Here is a 27707-nt window from a genome sequence, read left to right as displayed (position 1 = left end):
GCCACCGGTGCGGCGTTTCTCGGAGTTGAAAGGGCAGCTCGGTGCTGGAGAACGACGCCAGATGGCGACACGGGCAAATCGGTGCTCACCGTCTGGTGCCCTGGTTGAGGAATAGGTGGCCAGGGCACTTGAGCCGAGACTCACTTACTCGACAATGAGAAACACTCGCTTTGATTTCTCAACAGAACTTGATATCAGAACAAAGGCTTCAAAAAGCGCAGGAAAGCAGCTGCTTTTTAAAATTTTATATAATTTTCTTTAGCTAAGACGTGACTTATTGTTAGTATGAAAAAAATTTAACTATTTAAATTATTTTTAATTCTTCACGGTCAATACGAAAAAATTAATATTTGAAACTATAGAATTTCAAATATTTTAAATTTACCAGCATTGAAAATTTCCTAATTATATCAAATCAAAATTTTCAGTTTCAAATTTGGCACTTGAAAATCATCCCGAGAAATAACTTTAATCAATAATGCCACCCAAGCTAATGTAAAAGCACGGTTGAACAAAAGGTCAATTTTGCTGTAGCTTTTGCAGGGATGATTTAATTGCGTTGAATTACAGTGCACGCCATTGTTTGCGTTTAGTTGTCAGCCAGGCAAATTACCATGTGTAACAATTGAGGTGCATCATTAAGCCTATTTGCACAAACAAACACGTAGCGCTAGAAAGCATTAGCAAATAAATAGGCAAATAAATTAGCATCTCAAATTCACGTCTGCTTGAGAGTTGAAGCGTCAGTTGCTTGCGGCTTCCGTCCATCTTGGTAATTTCCGAGGCGAAACTTTTTCAATTTGGGTTGGAAAATTGCGAGCCAGAATAAAAATGCAAAATACACCGTCGAGCGTCGTATAAATTTAACGGTTTGCGGCTTCATCCCCGGGGTTTGCCCAAATTGAGAACTACTGCTCACGCCCTCCGGCGCCTGCCAAGAGGGCACACAACATCTGGACTCTGTTGATAATGTATTCTGGAGACGCTTTGTGTTGGATGAAATATGATTTTTGCATCGCGGCCAAACGCGAATCGATGCAAATCATCCGACTTGTTGCAAAAGTGGTCGTTGGCAGCGACCGGCGAGCTCTGATTTGCTCTCCACTCATGAATTCTAATGAGAGAGGAGTTCATGAGAAAATATGTCACAACAGACTATTTTAGAAGCTCTGAAACGTGACTTTTTATAAAAAAGGAAAATATTTTAAAACGTCCTGCAAGGATGAAATAAAAAAATTAAGAAATAGCTAGAGAATTATTGTAATACAAAACGGTTTTTAATTAAATAAAATTTATATAAAAAGGCTTGCAAATTTGGAGAAAATTCACCCTTTCCGCTAAGCTAAAGTTTTTTTAGTTAAAAAGTCATCTCTAATGCGAAATTCATCTTTCAAAATGTTATGCAAGAATGAAAAATTATATAATTAAATAAATAAAACATCTTCTAAAGAAATTTTAACTTGGATTCAGAAACTGAGCAAGAAAACCAATTCTCGGAAAACAAATTAAAATGTCAAAATTTCAACTTTAAATTGGAGAATTAAAACATAGTTTGCCCTTTTTGATTATTAAAAGTTTCTGGTTTAAAAGCAAAACCAATTTAATTATTTAGAACAGTAAAATGTCACAATAATTTGGAGAAAATCCACTTTTTTTAAAGCAACAGTTTATTTTATTTTATTTTAAATTCAAATGAATTTGGGGTCTGTTGCTTTCCACCCTAATGCAAAGGGTGCCAAAAGAGCCATCAAGCCAAAAGCAGAGCCCATTTCCATTTTCCACGTCAGCCCAAGCCGAGTGCTGATAAATTCAAAGCGTGCCCAAAACGGGTGAACAGAAGCGCGCGTGCCCGAAACGGAAAGTGTTGAGGCTGCGGCAACTCCCGGGCACGCGGCACCACCACAGAGAGCAGTCGATAGAAACTTGCCACCCGCAGCAGGCGGGCTGCTCCCCCGACCGCGAGGAGCGCTCGCCATGTGCAGAAAGTGTCCACCGAGGGTGGTCCAGTGGCCTGTCGAGCCCGTCTGCATCAAAATCGTCTAGGACGAGACAAAAGCGTGTGCGACCATATCACTCACAGTCTCCGAAGGGACTGTTTTATTCCTTCCGGAAAAAAAATAATATTTTTCGCAGAGTGACAATATTTTTCTCCAAATTCGAAATTCGTCCTGTCTGACTTGTGCTTCTCCGTCAAATTCGCAGGTTTGCTCAAATTCCGCAAAATTTCGTGCTTCTTTTTCTGTTGCTAATTTTTCAACTTTTAAATTTAAGACGCAATAAGTTTTTTTGTGAAAAATTTAAATTGCATTTCGGAAACTTTGGAATTTATTACGTGCTTGTTTATTGCCTGAGAAGAATTTAACTGGACTTTGGCGTAGTGCCAAGACAAAACTTTCCTCATTGGGTTAAAAAAAGCAAAACTACGGAAGAGATGAAAATTACCCTTTCCGACAGCTGAGAAATCGTGACTGAAATTCTAGAAAAAGCAGCACCATTTCTGTCCGCAGAGTTTGAGCAACCCCGTTTTTTTCTATTGCAGTTGAATTCGTCCTGTCTCCTCTGTGTTCCGCCTTTAGTGATAAATTCAATTCTTTACAATCAAACACAGCAAACAAAAAGACTGCCTCTATTAATAGTGATTCAAATTTTAAAAGTATTTAACAAAAATTAAAAAATTATGCCGTGGAAATTGCTTCAAACCGCGCTTTCCCGTTCGCGTTGCCCCAGTCCGATTCGCATTCCCAGCCCCGCGACGGCCCCCGCGCCCCCGGGCACGCCGCCCCCGCCCCGATCGCCAATCGCGTCCCCCGCACGACTGCCCCCGAGCACGCCGTGCAGCCCTTTGGCGTCGCCCTTCCTCAAACACGGCGCCCGCAAGCGGTTTCTGCACGAACGCTGGGAACCCTTCGTCGTCGGGGCCCAAAAGCAGCAGCAGCAGCACCCGGGGCCCAGCAGGAGCCCCGAGCCGGGCCCCTCCTCGCCGTTGCTGGCCGCCTTCCGCAAGTCGTCCGTCGAGCCTTTCTTACCCTCGCCCACCCCGACGCGGCGACGACCGGTGGGTGCTTCAACAATTGCAACGCTTCTTCCACTTGCACACAAATCAATTGAAATTGCAATAAAACTTTGAAAATTTACGGCTATGCTTTTTACATTCTTGGTGTTTTTCGACGACTCCACCTTTTGTCATTTCACTAAAATGCACTACTTTTGGATTGGATTCATCTGAATTTTTCATCTCTTTTGCTTGGGCTTGCAAAATTTTTGCACGAATTTTTCTCAAAAACGAAACATTAAAATTTTTGTAAGAAACGTTTGTCGGTCTTCAAAAATTTCATGATGAATTTTGAAAAGTCTACACATTATTTTTTTATTTCATTTATTAATGATGGGAAAAATAGTTGATCACCCTTTTTAACATTTGTTGAAAATGAACAAAGGAAGTCCAAATATAGAGTAAATTTTTTAAGTTAAAATTGAGATTTTAGAATCACTTCAAATAACCTTTTTGAAATGAATGATTCCACATTAATTTTCAGAAAAATAGTCTATTCAATGTATTTTCAACTCTTAACACAGTTTTGGTAAAACAAAATCACCTATTTTTCACATAATCTCGCCGGCAAGCATAAGAAAGTTCCAATGATCAGGCTTCCTTTGAAAAATATCAAGCCTATTATTTATTTATATTTTGGCTTTCAAGCTTTTTTACTTACACAAACATGAAACTTTCAATGACAATTTTTCACAAGCTTCCATTCCACGACTTTGCACCAGAACGCTTTTCACTTGCAAATCCGCAGCAGTTTTTTATTAAAGCAGCACGTTTCTTTCACATTAAATCACTTAAAGCCGCTTATCTGCCTGCTTTTATTCATAATTTTTTTTTTATTATTCCTAGGCCTGGAACTTTCCTTATTAAGTCGTGACGCACCTGCACACATTTCCTTCGATCTGGTGCCAAAATAATTTCGCCAGTGTGTTTGTCAACGGTAGCGAACGCTTAATAGGTCATGTTCGGGCTCACATTGTCTCAAAGCAAGGTCACGTGCGCTCCGGAGAAATTCTGCGCAATAGCTGGATTTTCTGCAACCGAGATAATTTTGCGTCTCAATATTTGCTCGTAATTTCGACGTCGGATTTGCGCGTATCGCAGGAGTAATAAATTTCGTTAAAGCCGCCGTGCGTGCATTAGTTGTTGGAAACTCACTCAGGCGACCAGCAGAGCTTGCCGGTCGTGCGGGTGGCCTATGTGAACTTTGAACGAGGCACAAATTCCCAGATGGATTCCTTCATAACACACGAGTTAATATAGTGTGCACATATTATTTGTGTCGACTAGTTTTAAAATTGAAATAAAACTACAATGAAAGATAGAAAATAAATTTTAAAATTGTATCTTAAAAAATAATATATTTAAAAATCATTTGATTTTAGTAAATTTACAAAAAAATCTTTCATTTTTGTTATTTAAATTGTTTTAAATTTTTTTACTTATTGAATTAACACTGAAAACTCTTCCTATTTACAAAAAAAAAATGCAGCTCTTCACACTGCATTAAAACTTTAATTAATATTGAAACACTTAATCATTTATATTAACACAATCAATATTCATGAACTTAATGACTGGATATTTTTAAGAGGAAAATCTCCCTGGAAAATCGATGGACCTTAAGTTATTCTTTAATTTCATTATAAATTAATCAAAACAACAATTCAACTTTTATGCATTAAAACATTCCTAGAACAAAAAAAAATGCTGTCTCGACAGTCTCTTTTCAAATTGTGCTATACACATAAACACTAACACCATCCTGACCATCCATCATCAGCCTACCACCCAGCATAATGCCGTTAGCACCAGTTGCAATTGTAATCAATTGTAATGATCAATTATATCGTCGCCCGAGCAGAATTTATCGCTTTCTCGCCCTGTTCATCTTCGTTCAGTCATGCCGTGCGCTTTAAGCAATTTGGGCGTCATGTTCTCCGGTCTGACTGACTGAGAGGTGCCTGTGCACATTATTATGCACAGATGAGCCGCTCGTTGCCGCCGCGCCTTTTTACGACCATTGTTCTCCGGAATATAAAACGACGAGCGACATCGCCAGCCTCGCGCAAGGTAATTATTGTCGCTGATACCGTCGAGCCAAGGCACCCTTCTCGCTTTCCTTTGCCGATTGATTTCAAAATCACTTTTCAAGGAAAATATCAACAAACGAACGCCCTGAATTTGGTATTGTGTTGCCGATTTGAGTTGATTTAGAACTAGAAAAAACGCTTAATGCATCTCAAATAATTAGTTTGTCCTCACCAAAAAGATTTATAATAAAATTAACTTAATTTAAACTAAGGCTTTCTTAAATTTGATTACAAATAATTTAGTTTATTGATGTAATCAACGGGCAATATTTGCACAAATATTTCAGTTATAATATCCAAAAGAAAAATTTAGTAATTTACAAACAATTTAGGAAAATCAGAAAATAAAATACTCAATCTCTGAAATTTAGATTATTATTCTCTATACCGTGTTTACTTTTCGCCTTGCCCAAAGTCAACAAAGTTGATATTGCCCTAAGCATAAAAACTTTACACAAAGATGGAGAGAAACTTTCGCGTCTACAATGGCAACTTGGACCGTTTCCAAGCAAGACGCGAAGTAAAAACGCCGCCCCAGGGGACTATGAATGGAACTGCTTTGACGTCGATAATCCATTCTCCGATTTTAATTCCTCTTGTATTACGAGTTCCATTAATTATTTAGAGCCGAAATTTGCTTTGTACCCTTGGCCGTGAGCCGTAATGTAGCAAACCCGTTCCGACGCGGCGTTAAAAATTCAACATTCATCTCGAAGTATGAAATGGATCCGACACCCACCAGCTTGTCTTCATTCCTTTCATCTCGGCGCACAATAAATTAAAAACGCGAAGCTTTAATTGATTGCCCGATATGTCACTAGCCTTGGCCGCACACCCACTTGACTCTGAACGAGTGACGTCACAAGCATAACAAACTGCCTACCCATCAGACACACTCATTCAAAAAAGTATTTTCATTGAATACAATTAATAAATTCTACTGAATGTGGAATTAATCAGTGGGACGAAATAAAAATGTAAACCATCTGTGAAAAAGAACACCGAGATCATTAATCTATACTTCTGCGGGGTCAAAAGGTCAATCTGAGCCGACCTGGCAAGGCCACGAAGGTATTGGGCAAGTTGCAAGGTCGGCGGCATTTGCATTCCTATTATAAAATATTGACGAATCGGTTGCGAAAGGTGACGCTTTCTTTCTTCTCAAAAGATCTTTCCCAAGCCGCGCACTGACCATCTGGCGCGAAAACGGCCGATATTTGAGGCGCTAATTATCCGCCGTGCGCTATTATCGCCGCAGACAAATATCAGCGCGCCAAAAATGGCCAAATTTCGCCACGAGGGCCAAAATTTTGGCGCAAACAGACGGCGTACGGAGGTGTCTATTATAAAAGTATAATGACGAGTTGAATATATATGACGACCAGTGGAAGGCAGTCGGAGGTTTGCAGTTCCCCTCAATGGTGATGTGAGACCGCATAATGTTGCTAGAGAGACGGGGACTGACCTAAAATATGAGAGGCGCAAAAATACTCATAGCAATACAATCAACAATTAGCTTATTTTTATTCTAGTTTGCTTAAGTTCATTGCTCAAGCCTCTATTGAAAGAAATGTCAGGTGAATATTTCAATATTTTGAATTTTAATTTTTGTACGAGTTCAATTCAGCATCCATGAACAAAATATTAATAAAAATTATCACTTATTGTTAGTTAACCATGAGTGTATCATTGTTTTAAATAAAAAAATTTAGTATTAAGATCGTCCATAGATTTAAATAAAATAAAAAATAAATAAATTATAAAATTAAAGTTAATCATTAAAAAAAAAAAAATTAAATAAAGTTTTGAAGACAACAGAACTCAATTTTTTTACAGGATTTTAATGATTGGAATTGCTATTTAAAAAATTGCAAGTGCGATCTGTGTTGTTAAAAAAGAGAACCGTGTGTAGGCGCCTCTCTGCTCCACCACGCACACATAATACGTAATAATAATGATCGCCCCTCCGGTTCCCCCGCCCGTCGCCGCCGCCGCTCGGCCTACCTGTGGATCAGCAAAGCATGACACACAGACACGATCAGTTGTCGGTTCGCGAGCCTGGGTGCAACAATGCACTGGTGATTGTTTGAAGTTTCCAAAACAAACCCTTTTTCGAAACAATGTATCGTTTCGTGCGCGGCAACGCGTCGCCGACGCGCAACCTGTCGATGCTGGGCGGGCGCGAGACGGAGGACCGCGATGACCTGGCCGACGCCGTCGACGCGCACGTGCGCGACGACGAGCTGAGCGCCGTGTACTCGCGGCGCCGCCTCAGCACCGAGGTGCGCGGCCACACTTCGCAACGCACCACCACCTCCAAGCACGGCGGCACCCGCAGCGTCGTCAGCCGCGTCTTCAAACGCACGACGACGCTGACGCGCGGCGAGGAACGCGCCGTCACCGAGGACTTGCTCAGCCGGCCGCAGCACCACGGCCTCGTCCACCCGCCCACGCGCGTCTTGCTCGAGGCGGCGCCGCCGCCGGTCGCCGCCAACGCCGTCAGCGTCGCCGTCCCCCGATACGTCACCAGCAAACGATTCAAGGTTAATTTATTGTTTACAAGATCAGTAATTTATCGAGCCTTGTTAAATAATTTTTAATTGATAAATTATCATTTCAACTTTTCAAAAGTCAAAAGATCTCTACTTATTATACAAAGATAATATTCTAATTTACTGACAATCTTGACGTGGTCTCTTATCTTTGCATGTTTATTTATTTTAATTATTCAACTTTACTTGATAAATTATAATATAGTTTTTTCTCGTTTTAAACTCCCAATTTTAAAAATAATTATTTCTTTAATTTGTTATTTAATTTTTTTATTTATATTATAGCTACATATATTAATTGTAAAAACTCTTTTTTAATATCTTATTGTTAAATAATATTATCGCACAATTAAATATGTTAAATAGTTCTTAATTTAATTTAAAATACATAATGTTTGACATATTGTCAGTCAGTTAATTATTTGTAAAATTATGATTTATACTTTGCGTTCCACGATATCTACTATGATTTAAGTAAATATGAAATTACACCTGCTTAATAATTAATTAGACACATTCACTCAATTTTGTACCAAGTATATCAGTACTTTAAGATAGTTTGATACTAGAATTTGAAGCAAAAAATAAAATTGCATGATGTTGAAATAATTTCAATCTTTGTCAGCTACGTTTAAAAGATTGGTTTCTCAAAAGTCCTATAGAATTAATTGGCCTCCAAATTTGTCTGCTTGTGGGAAAATCTTGACACACCACTCTGTCAGTTTCATTACCACTCGCACGTTTTGTACGGCTGGATGCGCCTGAGAAAGAACAGTGCGACATTAATTTCGTTCCCTGTCGCATTCCTATCATGAAAAACAATCACCTGTACACAAAAATCACCTTAGGTTTTGTTCTTATAACATTTGATATGGCTGGTGTAAAAATCAGCAACAATGATTTATGAAATTTGATCGTCATATTAAAACTATAAATCGGCTTTAAAAAAAAATTTAATAAGACAAAGACTTGTCATTCATTGTTTGGGAAAGTTGACAGCTTCTGTAATTTTATAAGGGGGAAATTTTCATAAATATGTCTAATAATTTTAACCACTGAAAGATGGCTACTGGATAGAAATTAATTTTAATTAACATTTCAACTCTCAATTTTAAAGACAGTAAAATTTATCATTTTGCTGGAAATATTCTTTTAATATCTTATTTGCAAATTTTTGCAATATATTGAAAAAAATGGGCTGAAATTAGTTTCCAATTGAGCCATCTGTGCGGAAAACTCGAAATGCAAACAAGCCATTAGTCGGCTGCTGGACCGAAACACCGCGATGCAATTATTTATAATAGGCTGTGCAGCATCTCTGTGGTGCGAGGGCAGTGCATTCATAAATTATGCAACGCGGCGTAGGAGACATGAACGATGGAGCCTAATTGACAGTTATCCAGGTTACATCACACACGGCTGCACGCCCATAAATGGCAAATAGGGCCTAATGCACTTGCCTTTTTTCACGCCGCGGCCAAGGATTGCCGGTTGATTGTCTTTGCTGGCGACGGATAGAAATAGCCAACTTCTTTCCACCTGGCCTATTTACAATCTGCTTAATACAATGACAAACAGCTTTTAATTACTCGACGTGCGCTTCCATCGCTTTTGTTGGAAAAGAAAACCTTGCCTGAGACCTCGAGCCTCTTTTTTTGAACATAATTAAATTTTCCTTGTTTAAAAATATACGCAAGTTGCGTGTGCGTTTCGCTGCCGTGGGTGTGCTTGCTATGAAAATTTTTAAGGTCTTGCCAACATCCGGTCTCGCCGCTAACACAGGTGATGATCAAAAGGAAGTGCCTGATGGTGAAGCTCCCTCTTTAGCTTTTTAATTGTTTCACGCAGAGGTCACTGACGCATTCAAAACAGCACTCGAGTCGATTCATTTTTATTGCTTTTACGGTCTTGTACTATAAAACGATCAAAAGTTTTTATTTCTTACATAATATATAGCAAATCGATCTGACGCGATGTACTAAAAGCTCGTCGTAAAATGTGCTGGGAGGCCTCCTACTTGTGCGGATTTGATCTTGTTACAGTGACATTTAATCAATTTGACGCCAACCCACTTTATTTCAAGTCGGGAGCTTGTCTCGAACGCGTTTCGCAGCTTTCACCCACCGCAATAAGTGCGAACTAGTGTCATTTTGGCAGAGTTAATTTTCACGTGATTTGAATAAGAGGCACTTCTGCCCACCAATCACGTCTTCAGCACCTTGCAAATTATTTTATTATGAGCGAAAAATTGGGTATTCTTATCTGTTAGTTTGAAATGACTGGGAAGAATAGGAGGTTTTGTTTTTTTAAGTAATTCTTTTATAATTTTAAAATATTCTCGCAGTGGATGAATTGATGAAAATAAATAAATAATGTAAAATGAAATTTCTTAGGCAGAAAATGTTTTATTTTAACATTAACTCGAAAAATTGACAACATCTCCAACTGTAATAAATTAATTTTTTAATTTTCTTTCCAATCTACTTTAGTTTGAAAGTTCCCTGCTTTTGTTATGAAATCCCATGCTAAGCTTTTAGCCCTACAACTTTTCATTCACAAAACGCTCTTTAAATAGAAAATACCTAACTTTTCTTGTTTATTTGCAACGAACAAACAGGAAAGTCGGGCTCGTAAAAATGATTTCACGCTTTGTTTCTACTCTTTATCTCTCAAAGTGACCTCATTTGAACCAAAACACCAAAAAACCTGAATTGCATGTGTATAAAAAAAAATCACTTTGCACAGCACAATCAAGGCCTTCTAATCACGTTTGTTTGTGAAACAAATTAGCCAAGCTTGTCTCACAATTAAGACAGTTTCAAACTTGATAGATATAATCAGATGTGTTCGTATTAATTGAAAGATCAAACCGGCTGATAAGACTCTCGGTGAAACGTTGTGTACCAAGCAATGATGAAGGCAAAGAAAAGAAAGGGTGGCGCGCCGTCGGTCGGTCGGTGACGCCGCCTGGCTCTTTTCGCATCTAAGAACCCAAGCCAGCCAGTTAGAGTTTGTCACTAATTCGCGAGTAAACATTGCGTCTCTGCAAACACGCGTCGGCGAACGTGGAACATCTTCTTGTCTCTCTTACTAAACAAAACAATTTAATTTGTAATTATTTTAATAAATATTTCAAGATTTAATTAATTTTTAGTTCCTTAATATAATTATTTTAATATTAAATAATTTGTTTTATTAATTTTTACTAATTAAGTAATTGCGTTTTTTTATATTTTCAAAATGTCCCATAAAACCCGCAATTTTGAAAATTTTTTGATGAAAATTTACCGAACTTGCCTTGGAACTAAGATGATCAAGTGGTGTAAATCTCATTATTGATATCTTTAGCTTGGGGCGGGGTATGTGAGAACAGAAAGAATTGGACTGCCCCAATCCTCTTAATTAATTCAGATATTCATTTGTTCAATATTTATGCCATATTTTTCACTCTTTTTCCTAATGTGAAAAGAGAAAGAAAAAATTATCGTCATTGTATTCCAAGCCTTGTGTTGAACTTCGAAAGCAAATTGATGGCATCACGAATTTAAACGTTAATTTTCACGCTCATGAATAATTGCTAATGGTGAAAATTGAAATTGCAAGCGTTACGCAGGAGAATTCTCCGTACGAAGCAAAAGGTAAACAAGCCGTCACATCTTTTTTCGACCCGTGAGTCACGGCGTTTTTAAGCGCCTTAAGAAATCTGCCATCTACGGCACGGACAAAACAAAAAGGTGTCGCCGCCGATTACGCAATGCTTACGAAAACCTCTGGAGGAAAATAAAAATAAAAGCATAAGGTTTTCGTACGGTATCGCGTCTGAAACGCCCACGATGCAACAGCGAGTGAATGAAACAAAATATAAATAAAAAAAACACGCGCCTTGGAACAACGGCCCGAGTGCACTTTGCTGGCTGAGAGAGATGCTGTGCCTGGGCTGCACCATGTAAGGCGCAGACAAAGGGGACCAAGGCCTCCGCAGCCCACACTCATCTCACACCGCTGCGGGCGCAATTTTCACAGAATCACTCTCGGTTGGCTTTTGGCTTTTGCACGATAATTTTCTACAAAGATATCAAGAGGATAAAATGTTACTATGTCGCCTTTTGTGCGTCTTTGTTCAAGCCAAGATAGGTTTTGAATATAAATTGTCAAAAAGTTCTTAAAGAAAAGAAAAAAAAAAACACTTGTTTTATGCTTTTGCATGAAGACTAGAAGAATTAATGAGTGCGGAAATGTGCCTTTTTTATTTCTTATTAAATTAAAAAATTTAATTTCTTATGTTCTACATTTTAAAGATGAATCTCTTGGGATTCAAATTAAGCACATCTTTTTCATGTTGATTTTTATGAAATATTTCAGAAATAGTTCATCAATAGGGAAATAAAATATTACACAATCAGAGCCACAATAATTTACTGTGGCTGGCCGGCCATTTTCAATTTCACGGTTTATTGGATCCTGACCAATTTTGGTCCTGCCTGAATAAAAGAGAAAGGACCTAATTCACCTTTTCCTTGTATTTATCTGTCCTTCCAAATAAGAAAACTTCTCTCAAATCATTTGGCAACTCATCGCTGCATTCGCCCAAGAAGCAACAATTTGTGTTGAGCCATATTTGAAACTCGCCTGCCTAAAATTTAATTTTAAAAGTTAACGCTGGATATGGAATTCATGAAAAAAAATTAAAATTGATGCTTGACTTGATCTCTTAAAAAAATTAATAAAGTTTAACAAGAAAAGCTAACCCTAAAAGCATAAAATAATTTCCGGCCACTAATATTTAGCAAGACAAAAAAAAAACGAAAAAATCCTAGGTTTTAAATTATAAGCAGTCCGCATTTCTCCCTTTTTGTTAATAATTATTGTCTATTTTAACATATTTTTTGACAATATTAATTTTATTTGTAATTTAAAATGTTAATTTATCAATATATTTAATGTATTTACTCAATTTCTTTTAAAGATAAAAATCTATTTAACAATATTTATTTTATGATATAAATTTTTTATTATTTACTTTGCTATATTTTGTTATTTTTTATCTTTCTTATTAGTTTTATGAAATATTTTTTCTAGTTTTTTTTTTAAGAGCTTTATTTTATAATACATATATTTTTCATCCATTCATTAAATTTTTGTCATTATGCATCCATAAATTCTTTCTTCCTCCTTCCTCAAAATTAAGATTAAATTCATGAAATAGTCGTACGAATTCTACTATCAATAATCACATACAGATATCATGACATCTTGAAACTGTTATATTCATATCAAGGGAGGGAAAAGTGCCTTTCTTTTGAAATTTGAAGCCTATCTATTGAAGAATTGTGAGAGGGTTTCCAAATTTTTTTGTCAACTCATTACTGCATTCGGCAAAAACACAATTATTTGTGTTAAGCCTTTTGCGTAACTATCCTACCTGAACAGCCGCGTTTGTGTTTTTATTATGTTTCTTCCAGCAGCTCGGCATAGCTCAACCTTAAATGGGCATGCCGCATTTTCCTGACTCGCCATTACAAAAAAAAAGAGATATTACCAGAGGCACTTTATGGTGTTTACAACATAAAAAGCGGACGTTTTACAACTCTCAGCCGCGCGTGTGCGAATCAAATAAATTCAAAAATTTTAGGGAAAATAAATTTCGTTCGCTCCCGCTGCGTTTTACGACCGGTGCTAACGCAAATTAGTTCTAATTCAGCGCGATGAATGGAGAAAATTAGCTTCTTGCGCCATCCGCGCCGCCGAAGATTTAATTAGGTGATTCAGCAGCAGCTGCCGGTGTTTTTCAATCAGACCTGTCAGGAATGTCATTCAAATTAATTTAATATGCTGGCTGATCGGAGGTGATCTGCGATCGCCACTTGCAGCAAACTCAAGATATTTGCTCACATGTGGGATTAAGATCAAGCTTTTTTCCGATAACAGAAGACCCTGTCTTTTTATTTTGCTCGTAACTGATAAGAAAACTGATAATGAATATGTTTTCTATGAGATAGTTGCTGATAAATAGAGAGGTTTTGTCTATTAGTAAGTTGGTTGAAGAATCCCGAGGTCAATTTTGCATAGTTTTTAAGCTGTAAATGCCTAAAATACATTTTATTTGCAAATCAACCGTTGTTATCCTTTTCCTTCTGTTTCAAAATTTCATTCAATCCTATAAATTCAAAACAAAAAATAATTTTTATTTTCTACAAATAAAATATATAAGTAAGTTGGTATGACTTGATATTTAAATTATTTATCAATTCTTAATTATTTATTCTACGTCCACATATATCGAAGAAACACAAGCGTCCGACGTAAAATCAATTCATATAAATGATATTAAAATAAAATTTTAAAATTATATTATTAATGAAGTTTAAAATGAATGATCAAAATAATTTTTATTGTAAAATTGCTTTACTTGAACAATTCATTCTATCATGAACCTCATTTTTTGTTCAAATTTCGCAAAGACAACTTCTCCCATTTTCAAGTTAATCATCATTAAATTCACGCCGCGTCGAAAGCGAGTTCGGCGCTCCCGGTTTGTGCAGTGTTTCGATTTCCCGCACCGTGCAAACGAACAATGAGCTCAGCAGTGCGCTGAGCAAAAACGAATATATCTGAACCTGCCTACACCCATCTTCAGCGCACGGTTAATTTTTTTTCGTTTCGCAGCAGCGAGGAAAGAAATCCTTGGAGCACGAATGAATTCGCCCGAGCTCGCGAATAATAATTAAATTTGCAAATCGTTTTGCCGAGCGAATGTTTAAAATTCCATTCGAGCACGTTCACATGCAAATTAATCTGGCCGGGCAAAGTCAAGGCCAAACCTGTTTAATTGGTGTGTATGTGGACTCGAGTGGGTGGAAAATTGCAAACACGGTAGAACACGAATAATTCCCCGGGGAAGTTTGTGTTTTTGAAGTAGACCGACTCGTGCATGGCCGAATTGGGCCACATGAACTATTAATCGGCTGCCGGTCACGCGACCCAAACATGACCTTCAATTATCCATTCCATTACATTGATTAGCTCATCCATTTTGATTTGGCGGCTTCGTTATTTCTTGTCTTTGTTGTGGCATAAAAATTTGTGAACTTTTCAATTATTGGGGGGGGGGGGGGGTAAATTAAACAGCTTTTAATTAAACTGAAAATACATTTTTTATGCATGATTCATGCTGTGAATTTGAATTAAGGGTTTACTTGATGGGTTTAAATGCAGTTTTCAATTAGGTTATTAAAAAATTATTTGATTAGATATTAGATATTAGATATTTAATTTTTGTGTATTGACTTGATGTAAGATGTTGTGTATTTCATGTATCTGAATGGAGAATAAATAAATAAATAAATAAATAAATAAGATTAAAAAATTATAAGAAACTAATAATAAAAATTGGGTTGTTTAAAGCTTATTAAATAAATGCATCTAGTTGCATCTACGTCATTTTTATTAAATATATTTTTAATCCAAAATACAATTTTAATTGTTTCCACAGATCTTTTAATCATTATTTATTTACATTTTGATTAAATCTTTACTTTTGCATAAAGTAGTGCTTTTCAAATAATTTTTTTTTATAGGAATTAAAATTTTTGACCTCTTTGAAGGTTAACACGTTTCTTAATAACAGGAATATGACATTTCAATCTGATCTTTGAAAAAACAGTGGCAGATGCTCGAATTTGAATCCCACTGCTGAAACAATTTATCATCCACCAGGAGAGAATTATATCTCCGCAGAGCGCGTGGGACGTCGCGCTCTTTTCATTATTTACAAGCCATATGGCGAAACGTGTGGGCATTCGGTATTCGCAAGATCTCGGCCGTTTTCCTGCTGATTGCCCCAAGTAAAGGAAAAGAGTTATACCTACGCCCGGACCGAATTTTTTGCCCTTTTTGGTGAGAGGCGTGCTGAGTTTTGGCGTCGCCGAGGTTTTGCTTGAACGTGTGTCCGTCTGCGACCTTCCGTGCAGGCAAAGAGAATCGATTTTCGCAACCGTGTGTGCCCGAGACGATCAGCTGGGCTATGTTTAAATACGACACAGGGTGGATGAAGTTTCGATAGAGGTGAAAAGCTTAGATAAGAACGAGACATGCGATTCCTCTCACGTGCTTGTTCCGCTCTGACCTTTACTTTAAGTCTGCTCTAAATTTGTATTCTTTAAATGAGTTTTTAGAGATTTACAGCCGTTTTTACGCCACTCTCGTTTTGCGAAAGGACCTTTATAAAGCCGTCGTTTGCGAAAAACTCACGGGACGCTTTCGGGATTGGGATCAATTTATTTATCGCAGCCTCTCTGCTCCGGCGCAAACACAATTTGTCAATGTCTGCCGAGGGCAGCAGGATCAAGGAAATAAACGTGTAAATAATGCAGAATTTCCAGCTGCTACCTCGAGCTTTAAATATATTGTTAAAATCAATAACCAGCACCTTTCTCTAAAGGATTACATATTTCTGCTTCAATTAGTAAGCAATATTAGTTGTGAATTTTACTCAGATTTGTTTATGCTAAATTCTTTTAATTGTAAAATAATTTTTGTTTAGGTCATTTTTTTACATTTAACACCCAAGGTGGAAATTCTTAACAAAAATTACCAAAATTGAAACTGGACTTGATCTCTTAAGAAAATAAAATTATAAAAAAAATCGCTGAACTCAAAAGGATTAGATATTCCATCCCCTTAAAAATTAAAAGCATACTACAAATCTCCTTTTGGAGTATTATCCTTTATTTCAAATCTTTCGACGAATTGCAAGTTACGTTTATTTAATTTTCAAATTTAAAACAGAAAATTAAAAAATAAAAATTTATAAATGTACCACATTTTTCAAGATAAAAATATTTTTAATTTTTTTTTTTTAGTATTTTTGTTATTAAATTAATTTATTTAATTTAATTTTAACTAAAACGGTAGAATTTTTTTCTGATTAGATTTATTGAATACAGTTGCAAGTTTATTTGTTTCAACAACAATATTTTATAATTCTTATAAAAATCACCTGTCACTTTCATCATGTTTGTATTAGTGGGTAACTCCATTCAATAATTTATTTGTCTCGTTCTGATATTCAGATATAAAATCATGAAAAAATAGTTTTATAAATTCTATAAAATAAAATAAATATCAAATAAAATCTGACATTTCTGACAACATCTTGAACCCCTTTAATTCTTTTTAAGACTTTAAGCAGTTTAAGGGAAGAGGAAAATTTATTCCTTTCAATATTTGAGGAAGTTGTCTCCACAAACTGTATTGTATGCGAATAAGTTGAGGTACTTTTTCGTCTGTGCAAAATTTAATATTTCAAGGAAACCGCATCAAAGTAAGAAACACGTACATACACCTAATGTATACCGCACACATTCATTTTGCCGTCCGCCCCACAAGCAGTAAAGAAGAAAAATTGCGAGCTGCTCTTATTTTTTGCTCGGCGACTCCATACGTTTTGATGGTGACGGGCGCCAGCTTTGTGTGCCATCGCCATCTAATCCTCCTCCCATTCCGCCACAAATGTCTCCGCAGCCATTAAATAATAATGCATAATATGTCCGCGCGTGTGATTCCAAAAAGGCAAAAAGAAAAAAAACTGTTGTATGTAATGAAGAGCCCAAAGTGTTTTCTCCCAACTCTTTATTCATCCTAGCTGTATTTTCTCATAACACTTCTTTTTTTTCCGCCTTTTGTCAATAATGGAAATCCATCCTTCGTAAACAGTAGAATTTTTTATGCGTTTGTTGTTTGGATATTTTTGTGGTTTATACCCAAGCTAACCGCAATTGTTTTCGGTTTGTGTTCGCAGATCTCGGACATCGTGGTAGGACAGGAGCCCAACGTCAATGCCAAAGACGTGCTCCTGCGTTGGGCCCGCCGCACAACGGCCCGCTACCCCGGCGTCCGCGTCAACGACTTCACTGGCAGCTGGCGCGACGGTCTCGCATTCAACGCCATCATCCATCGCAATAGGTCTGTATAATTTTATTTAATTAATTTAGTTCATACAAGTAACAGCAAATTCGAACATTTTCTTGGTGTTGAAAAAGGAAAAAAAGCTTGTAAAAATATTTTATTAAAAAAATTCCACATTTATGCTCAATATTTTATGCTTGAAGTGATTTTGCCAAGGACTTATTTTATAATAATGTGTAAGTTGATCTCTGGTTTAGAATTACCATCCTTTTAAAGAGATTAAAGTATTAAAAATATCATTACCCTTGGTTTAATTATTTATGGTAGCTTATAAATTTTAAACAAGTCAATTACCTCCTGATGATTGAGCTATTAATAATAATTGAATGGGCATAAAATTATCGGCAAGCTTGTTCCTACCATAAAAAGCTGTTCCCATTTAAGTCGCTCGCAAGATCATTTTCATCTTTTGTAATTAATTACATATAAGCTGCCGCAGAGGTCTTGGAGGTTAAGCTGAAATTTATTACTTTCATCCACTCTGTAATGAGGTTTAATCTGACGTCCGAACCCAATATGGTTTCAGACACGAGAGTTGTTTTGATGTTTCTCTTTCAGTAGTTAAAAGTAGAGACAGCTTCTCTCATTCAGTACATAAGTTTTTTGACAGACACAATGCGGCAAACATAGAGAGAAAGTGACACGACTGGATATTTATTGTACCGCAAACATTTGCATACTCATACATGCAGTAACAAAAAAAAAAGAAGTTTCCGCTTCCATGTTTGATAGTATTGATCAGTGGCTAGTTTAATACAATGCAGGTTGTGACCAATCTGAATTTTTATCTCTGATTTGAATAATTAAAACGGTTTGTCTCAATAAATATTTTGATTACAAATTTTAATTAAATTTTAAATGTGAAAATTCAAATGATATCTTCAACAGTATGAAATAGGTATGAATTGAAGTTATTTAAATTTACATTTTTTTTTTAAATTTATAACAACGAATCAATATTAAAATTAAACATGACGTCACAAGTGACTTCTGAAATTTTTTAATATTTTTTTTCCCCAAAGAAATGACTGTATGAGTGAAATGATTTAATTATTCTGTGCATAAATTATTTAATTTTCATCCGAGATTTTATTTGAACTTTTCAGACCCGACCTCATCGACTGGAGAAACATTCGCAACCGTGCCAACCGCGAGAGACTGGACCAGGCATTCCACGTTGTCGAGCGAGAGTACGGAGTCACCAGGCTTCTTGATCCCGAAGGTGAGCTCATCCTTTCGCGATTTTTTCAATTCTCTTTCCGCGTCACGCTCCCCAGACAATAAAGTTCTTCATTTCCAACACAATGCAAAGATACAAAGGGCATATAACTGCACGGAGGCAGTAAAAGTCAGTTGGTCCACCCGCACGCTGGATGTTCCTTTGCGAGCGGGTCGATATTCCTCGAGCCGTTTTCCATTGGCCGCTTCCGCACCGCATTAGGGAAATTCTTTTGATGCAGGTCGCGTTCTGCATTTCCAGAAACGATGTGGAATCTTCACTTATTTGCTCTTTAATTTTTTGATTAGATCAAAAGTGAATCAATTTTTATTATTTGACGCTTATAAGATTTTGAACTTTTTTTTTTTGTAATCTAGAATCAGAGGTGAAAATTTGTTTCTTGAATTCAAAATTAAGATATTATATGTTTTACATTTCACATTTTTCCAATCCATAGTACAAATTTTATCTGCTTACCGCTTATAATGTTATAATCACAATAGTCTATAATGTCAGAGATGCATATTTTACTCTGTAGTACACATACCGAAATTAACGATCTACTGTTTTGTCGTAATTTTGATTATCAAGCTGAATCTTCTTTTATGAATAACTATAATTCACGGAAGCAAGATAATTTAAAAACGAATTCAATTAATAAATTTAATAATGTGTGCAAAGCTTATAATAATGAACTTTTCAAAAAACAAATTAAACGTAGGAATTCTCTTACGGATAAAATTTTATAACTCGCAAATGAATAAATTTAATGATTTTTAAGAATAAGATAATTGATTATTCTTCTCTTCAAAACGTTTAAAACATAATTATTTTAAATTTAGAAAAGTTTGCTTAATTTAACAGCTGAAATTTTTGGAGAAGTCTCTTGATCGGGTGCTGTGTTTGACCGCCAGTGTCGCGACCTTCACCCAGGTCACCTCACCTAGCAAAAATAACTACTAATTAAAAACGCGGAAAAAAGATAAAGTTGCCAATTGAGCCCCAGAGATGGCGCAGATGCGGGTCAATCTCCTTGAATTTGCCTTGAATCTTCTTGTCAACAGTAAACAAAGCAAGATGTTTTGACTTTTGCAAGCTTTGATTTCGAAAAGGTGAAAAAAGTCTGAAATCTGCCGACTTTACCCCCAAATATTATGCCAGAGTGTGAACGGGCAATAAATTTCCTTCATTTTGAGGAATAAGGTAGGGAAAAATCATCGTTACAGATCAAATGGTACATTTTCCCAGGAGACCTAATGTAAAATGTTTGTTAATATTTTTTTAATTATTTTTTTAATATCCTAAGAGCATCGCTAGAATTAATTTGGGGTGAATTAACATTTCATCAAGGCATAGGCTACGTTCAAAATTTTTTTTTATACAATTCTATCGGGCAGTTTTATGTCAAAAGCCTCTCATTTAACGACTTCTTATTGCCATAATTGTAGTCAAATCAAGTCCTCACAACAATGTAAACAGATTTTTGCGATTATTGTTGAAAGACATTTGGAAATCTTAATCACCATTTTTATTAAGTCTTAATTTGTCTAATAAGGAGTCCTTAATTTTTAATTAAGCCTCGGTTTTAAACCAAACTTTTCTGTGATTTCAGATGTGGACATTCCACAGCCAGACGAGAAGTCACTCATCACCTACATTTCGTCCCTTTACGATGTCTTCCCTGAACCACCGCCACTCCACCCACTCTATGACCCTGTAAGTACAAAAGAATTCAACAATTGGGAAGTAAACAAAACTGGATTTATGTATTCAAATTTTCACGACGAATTTTAGGAATTGCAACGACGCTCCGAAGAGTACCGCGAGGTGTCCAGCTCTCTGCTCATCTGGATGAGGGAAAAGCTTGTGATCATGCAAGACCGCAACTTCCCCCCGACCCTCATCGAGATGAAGAAGTTGGCCAGCGAGTCGTCGCGCTTCCGCAACGAGGAGGTGCCGGTGAAGCTGCACGACAAGAACCGGCTGGCGCACCTGTGGCGCGACCTGGAGAAGCACCCTGAGTCCTCGTCAGGCGAGATCGACATGGAGGCCGAGCTGCGCATCGACAGCCTCGAGAAGCACTGGAACCGGCTGATGCAGGCGCACCAGGAGCGCGACCAGGCCATTGTGGAGGAAATCAAACGACTGGAAAGACTGCAGCGGCTCGCCGAGAAGGTGCACCGCGAGATGAAGGGCGTCGAGGGCAGGCTGGAGGAGCTCGAGCACCGCGTCGACGAGGAGGCGCGCAGACTCGACCGTCTGCACCCGCTCGACGCCAAGCACAACGCCGACGCTCTGGAGCACGAGCTCAGGATTGTCGAGGACAGCATCCAGGCTCTCTTCTCTGATGTGCAGGTGTGTCATTATAAATTGATTTTATTAATTTGAGTCGCTGTTATTTGTAAGCAATTTTTTTGTCGGAAAACAGCACTTTGCATTTGTCAGAAAATAATTCATCAGAAAACATGTTTTTCTAATGTCAGAAATTCAAAAATTAGAAATGCAAAAGTCATAATTGTTTTTATTTCTAAGTTCTGATATCACAAAAACATAAAAATCTGAAATTAATACTAAATCCCATACTGAAACGTTAAATGTTCCAAAAAGTTCCATTCTTTTCTTCTCTTTGAGAGAGTCAAAATATAGAAAAAAAACACCCACTTGCCTATCTTTCATTTCCCAATTATATTTGAATATTATTACTGTTGTTTATTTGTCCAATTGTGTAACATTCAATAATTCAATTATTCTTAAACACTTTTGAAAGAATAAGAATCATACGAGACAAAAGAAGCCTTTTGCTAATAAAATTCCCAGCAATTTGTAAACTTAAATTTTAGACAATTTATTTTAAAGTAATTCATTTTGGGGACAAGCTTAAGCAAAAAAAAAAAAACAATTATTCTGGATGATATATTTTTTTTAAATTTTTCTTTAGTTTATAGATGCATTTTCCAAGTAGACTTCATAAGAAAAATCATTGTTAGAACTGGTTTTTTTTTTAAATTAACATTGCTTCTTATTGGAATTTACTTTTAAAATTTAATATTAAAATTGGCCTGACAGAAATGAAATTATAGGAAATCCACTGAGAGCAAGAATTTTGCTAAAATTTAAAATTTGCATAAATAATATACTATTTAAACTCTATTTTCAAATTTTCCCAGGTCCTGCTTGATGGCAGGTACCCGCAAGCTCAGGAGATGCACAAGAGAGTGCAGAAGCTGCACCAGCGCTGGGTCAACTTGCGCTCGACTCTGCACACCAAGCTGATTTCCCAGCTGGCGTCCATGTCGTTCCCAGTTGAGGAAAGAACCGTCACCAGACACACAAAGACGGTCACAGAAACCAGACTTGTGGACACCAACATTCACTTCAGGCAGCTGCAAGAGTGCATCGACTGGTGCAGAAACAAACTTGTAATTATCAATCGCCAAGTTATTGTTTTAAAAAAATTATTTCAATATTTTATTTCAGAGCAACATTGGTGAGGCCCGATTCGGAAACGAGCTGGCTGAAGTCAACATCGAACTGGAGGCGCAGATCAGGGAACACAACCTGATCGAGCAGTTCAACACCCAAGTGGAGCAATGCATTGGAGCCAAGAACAACTTTGGCGGTGAAGAGCTCATCCTCTACACGCAACAGCTGGTTGTGCTGCAGAAAATGTACATCGAGCTGCGCACCATCTCGGCCAAGCGTCTGCACGACCTGGAGGTGTTGCAGGACTTCTTGCAATCGGCCACCAACGAACTCATGTGGCTCAGCGAAAAGGAGGAGGCTGAAATCAAACGCGACTGGAGCGACAAGAATCTTGACTTGCAAGCCATTGAAAATTACTATGAGGTGAATTCAATTGAAACTATACTTTTTCAATTAACACATCATTTTTTACCATTATGTAAATTAACCAAATCTCAATAATTCACAAGCGAACGTATGGGACTGGATTTCATCAGGTAGAGGAATCATTATCCCTAATGATATGCAATTTTGCATGAGATACAGATTTTTTAATCATCTTTTCAAAGTGTTTTACATCAACATAATAACCTTCATACACTGCATGTTTTTTTTCTTTTACTATAAATTAAAAAATCAGTTTTTTTTCACAATTTTAATTCTGTATTGTTGTTTAATTTAGAACTTGATGAGTGATCTGGAAAAGAGGGAGATCCAGTTCAGTGCCGTCCAAGACCGTGGAGAGGCGCTGATTCTGCAGCACCACCCTGCGGCCAAAACCATCGAGGCCTACATGACTGCCATGCAGAGCCAGTGGGCCTGGCTACTCCAGCTGACCCTCTGTCTGGAGACACACCTGAAACACGCCAACCACAATCACGCCTTCTTCCGCGAGGCCAGGGAATGTGAACACTGGATTACACAGTAAGATTTGGAAAAAAAAAATCTGGAAGCTTAGAAATTGTGACCAAAATCTTGAATTCTAGGCGTGACGAAGTGCTCAACTCCGTCTACTCGGTGTCTGAATTCTCTCTGGATGAGGGGGAAAGGCTGCTGAAGGGCATGCAGGAGCTCAGAGAAGAACTTGCTCATTATGGTGAGGTTGTCCAGGCTTTGGTTGACCGAGCTAAGGATGTGGTGCCCCTTAAGCAGCGTAGACAGCCTGTGTCGAGACCTATGAAGGTCAACGCCATCTGTACCTTCAAGCAAAATAATGTAAGTACGAATACATATTTTAAGGCACATTTAATTTCCGTAAAGTTAAAATCACTATTTTTTACTTGACTTAATTTAAATGATTGCTCCGTAATGGATCCCAATTTTTGCAAAAAGAATAAGTAAATATTAATTCTTCAAATAATTTTATTTTCTAGGTCTCGATTGAAAAGGGAGACCAGGTAACTCTTCATGACAACGCTCAAAGGAGCAAGTGGAAGGTGACCACGGTGCACAATGTGGACGCTGGCGTTCCTGGAGTCTGCTTCAGTCTGCCGCCACCTTGCAAAGACGCCATGGACCTGGCCGAGAGGCTGCAAAGGCAGTTCGACCGGTCAGTTGCCCTTTGGCAGAAGAAGCAGCTGCGCATGAGGCAGAACATGATTTTCGCCACCATCAAGGTTGTCAAGAGCTGGGATCTCCAGCAGGTTAGCTTTCATTAATCATTGTTATTCAAGGAAAGAATTATAAAGTTTTTTTCAATTTCTTCTTCAGTTCCTTGCCATGGGTCAGGAACAGAGGAATGCCATTCGAAAGGCGCTGAATGAAGACGCTGACAAGCTGCTGCAAGAGGGTGACCCTAATGACCCCCAACTCCGCAGACTGCGCAGAGAAATGGACGAGGTCAATAGGCTGTTTGATGAATTTGAACGCAAGGCCAAACTCGAAGGTACTTCAAATGAAACAATTTTGTCTCCCACTGTCTCCCACTAATTAAATTATTTGCATTTTTAATGTTAGACTCTGAAACTTTACAAATTCTTCAAAATTCAAGCGGTTTGCAATTTTAAATGAGTTACAACAAATTAAAAAGAAACTTTTTATGCCAACAGAGGAAATGAAGCAATTGACTCGTCTGTTCAATGAGAAGTCCTCGACTCTTCTGACCCAGCTAGAGGAGATCGAACACACCCTGGCCATGCGTGCTGTTGCCACCATTCCTAGAGACCTGGACACCCTGGAGCACCTGGTCATTGACCACAAGGAGCTCGAACAAAGGCTGCAGTCTCTGGAGCCTGAAGTGGAGGCTGTGCAAAATACATTCCGCTCCATTCCACGCAAGACACAATCCATGCAGACAAAGATGGACACCATCATCAACAAGTGGACCACTTTGTGGAGCTCGTCGCACCTTTACATCGAGAGGATGAAGTGCGTCGAAATTGTACTGGCTGGCTTGGACGAGGCCACCACCGTTGTGTCTGAGTACGAGCTCAAACTCACTGCCTTCCGTGAAATGCCATCTGACTTAGATTCACTGCAACAAGTAAGATCTAATTTTAAAAAGTTTTGAAGCCCTCGTATTAAATATTTATAAATAACGTAAAATTATTAATTTCCAATTGATAATTAAATTCAGTGGTCTTTTCTAACAATAATTAAATTGTTACTGTCAAAAATTGTTAAAAAAAATTTTAAAATAATTCATGGGACAAAGAATTTTACTGAGACTTTCAATATGAAGCACATTAAATTTGTTATCTTAATTTTAGATGCACGAAGAGCTTGTCCAGCTGCAATGCAACATGCAGCAACAGCAGCACATCATTGATCAACTTGGAGACGACGCTGCCAACACCAGGCGCCTGGTTGAAAAGTCTCGCCCTGCAACTCAGAGGGCTCACCCTGACGTTGACAGACTTGAACAAGATGTCCAGAGAGTCACCAACAGATGGGCTTCTGTCTGCAACCAAATGGTTGAAAGGTACTAATCAGCATATTTCTCTTCACTTTTATGTATTATTAATTTTACCAATTTGAATTTAGACTCCGAAGTTGTGAGGCTGGCTACGAGCTGTTGCAAAAGTACAGCAGCCAGTACACGCAGGAGGTCTCCTGGATAGATGAGAGCTACTCGCAGCTGAAGACTCTGGCTCCCCTGGAGGGTCTGGCCAGAGAGCAAATTGAGCCTACAACCGTAAGTTCTGCTGGCCTTTGTGCCTTCAATCAGTCAAAGGTTGAAAAAGCAACAATCAGGACAATTCTAAACCTTCTCCTGCCCATTTTGTGGCCATTGTCTTTAAACTTCCATTATTTTGCAGGCACTTTATAATAAGGTGAACGAACACATGCCACAATTAGAAAAAGTCAATGTGGTTGGATCAAGATACATTAGGGAGGCAAAGGTACGCCTCCTGACACTAACCCTGAATGAAAGATGATCGAGTGAATGATTTTTTTATTTTTAAATTTTACTCTCTCCCATACAGATTTTTGTATCATAGTTTTGTAAATATGTCTTCTTAATTAATAATTTGGCCTCATTAATCTAATAGACACTTATTAATATTGCCAAACGAGGCACGAGGAAAATCTATAATGTAACACGAGCCGTTTAGAAAAATTTTAATCCTGGCTTTAATTTGTTTTTTAATACGGTTCACATGTTAGAGTTCATTCACAAAAACGGCTCTTTTGATAACATTTCAATTACAAATTGCATGCCTCTATAAATTCACGCCTGGTTGGCTCTCTATCTATTTTCTAAATTATTGTAAATATATTTTATTCCATCTTTTATTGTAAATAAATGAGTCTTTCGGACCGTTTGTAGCGGCATGTAACTTGTCTCGTCCATTGAAGTAACAAAATTTATTTAAAAAATCAAAACAATTTAATACTATGCTGGGAGAAAGGCACTCACTTTTTGTCAAACATGCTGCTGGCTGGGCTCCCCTTGACCTCGGACTAACTTGCTCTCTAACCGCGCTCTCCCCTAACCTTCTCTAGATTTACGCGTCCAGACTGCAGCAGTTCAGGCGGCTGGTGGAGGAAATGCAGCCGAGCTTTGACGCCTCCCAGCAGATAAAGCGACCGCGCTCGTCCTCCTTGCCCGGGGATGAGGTGGTCAGCGAGCAGCTGGACACCCTGAACCACCGCTTCCAGAGCCTGCTGGATATTTTGTCTGACAGAATCAAGCAGTTTGCGGCTCTGAACCCTGACGACCCTGAGATCAAGGTAGGCTATCATTGTTTCGCCTACGTGAGAAATGCAAATTGCCCGACTTTACTTTTTGCGTCGAAATATGATTTGCTGGGAATTATTTGCCGTTGATTACGATCAGACTAATTGTGGCCTAAGTAATGTCGCTTCATGGTTAGGCTTGGGTGTTTTTTGAATCAGCTCGTGGGCGTCGTGAGTGGGCGACAGGGCAGGTACAGGTGCTGCAGCAGCAGCGCCTTTTCTCCTTATTTGGCAGCTCGGCCAGGGTGTGGGAAGTGGTGTGAGCGAGCGCGCGGCGCACAGTCAGTGTGAGATCATTGCTGAAAAAGATTTTAACACGCGCGTGCGACAATTGCCGTGGGAAAGTTGCCTTTTTGGTCGGAAAACATGGAGAAAAGATACGTTTCGACCAAGAAGGTAGGAGATCTGGTTTTGAGCATTTACTTGTTACGATTAATCAATTCATTGAAAGGCAGTTTGCATTTTTCACGGTTAACTGAGTCAACTGTTTACAAACATTAGCTCAATATTGTGTACAATTTGAACATTTTCTAAACGGAACTTACTAGAATTGTTATTTTTTCTTGGAAATTTTTTTAATCAATTAATTTTTTATTGGTCATCAATTATTTTAGATTAGGTGTTTTCATTTTGTATTTTTTTTATAGGTCACTGTTATAAATTTTCTTAATACATATTAACTACCACAAAAGTGAAGTATTGTGTTTTCCAAGTCTTAAATAAAGTTTTATTTCATAAATAAATTAAAAACTTTACAAATTCAATCCAAGTGTGCAGTGGTCCTTTTTAAATAATTTATTTTTCATTTCTTATGGTAATTAAAAGTTTTTCATTTATGTTGATGAGCGGTTGGGAAGAAAAATTATAAATCATAACTATTAAAGTTCTGCTTTTAATTTCAAATTATTATTAATTTTGTCGGCTTGAAGCAAATGAGAAATTAAAATTGTTTTGAATACTCACTGTGAAAAAGAGTAATGATTTTAATTCGTTTTTTTTTCTGTTCCAGCTCATTGTGTCGCAAATGAAGCCGCGCGAGTTCCGCACCTTCAGGACAGAGCTCAACTTGTCGGATCTCAACTCAGACCCTAGAATAACAGATAACTCGCAGTAATTATCTTGCTTGATTAATATAATTAACTTTTTTACAAATTTCTCGCTCCTCTCTCGCCTGTACTAACCGGAGA

General features: G+C 37.6%; 1 protein-coding gene across 26 annotated transcripts in view; it reads left to right on the top strand.

The window, feature by feature from the left end:
- LOC132202737 (microtubule-actin cross-linking factor 1) overlaps nucleotides 1-27707 on the top strand; it is a 127881-nt gene that overhangs the window by 68399 nt on the left and 31775 nt on the right. For 25 of the 26 annotated variants that reach the window (XM_059629884.1, XM_059629860.1, XM_059629870.1 and 22 more), the window contains 16 exons: nucleotides 17494-17657; nucleotides 18767-18882; nucleotides 20492-20595; nucleotides 20674-21234; nucleotides 22047-22298; nucleotides 22357-22725; nucleotides 23024-23265; nucleotides 23328-23556; nucleotides 23715-23984; nucleotides 24052-24226; nucleotides 24390-24823; nucleotides 25050-25261; nucleotides 25324-25474; nucleotides 25599-25682; nucleotides 26287-26514; nucleotides 27530-27630. In XM_059629884.1, coding sequence (XP_059485867.1) covers nucleotides 17494-17657; nucleotides 18767-18882; nucleotides 20492-20595; nucleotides 20674-21234; nucleotides 22047-22298; nucleotides 22357-22725; nucleotides 23024-23265; nucleotides 23328-23556; nucleotides 23715-23984; nucleotides 24052-24226; nucleotides 24390-24823; nucleotides 25050-25261; nucleotides 25324-25474; nucleotides 25599-25682; nucleotides 26287-26514; nucleotides 27530-27630 — 3692 coding nt within the window. Of the gene's footprint in view, nucleotides 1-7216; nucleotides 7686-17493; nucleotides 17658-18766; nucleotides 18883-20491; nucleotides 20596-20673; nucleotides 21235-22046; nucleotides 22299-22356; nucleotides 22726-23023; nucleotides 23266-23327; nucleotides 23557-23714; nucleotides 23985-24051; nucleotides 24227-24389; nucleotides 24824-25049; nucleotides 25262-25323; nucleotides 25475-25598; nucleotides 25683-26286; nucleotides 26515-27529; nucleotides 27631-27707 lie in introns of those variants that run through there. The other variant, XM_059629872.1, reaches the window with a different exon arrangement.

This window comes from Neocloeon triangulifer, unplaced genomic scaffold (genome assembly GCF_031216515.1).
Source record: "Neocloeon triangulifer isolate White Clay Creek 2 clone unplaced genomic scaffold, ASM3121651v1 ptg000015l, whole genome shotgun sequence".
Lineage (NCBI taxonomy): Eukaryota > Metazoa > Arthropoda > Insecta > Ephemeroptera > Baetidae > Neocloeon > Neocloeon triangulifer.
This window is presented reverse-complemented; position numbering and strand designations above follow the sequence as displayed.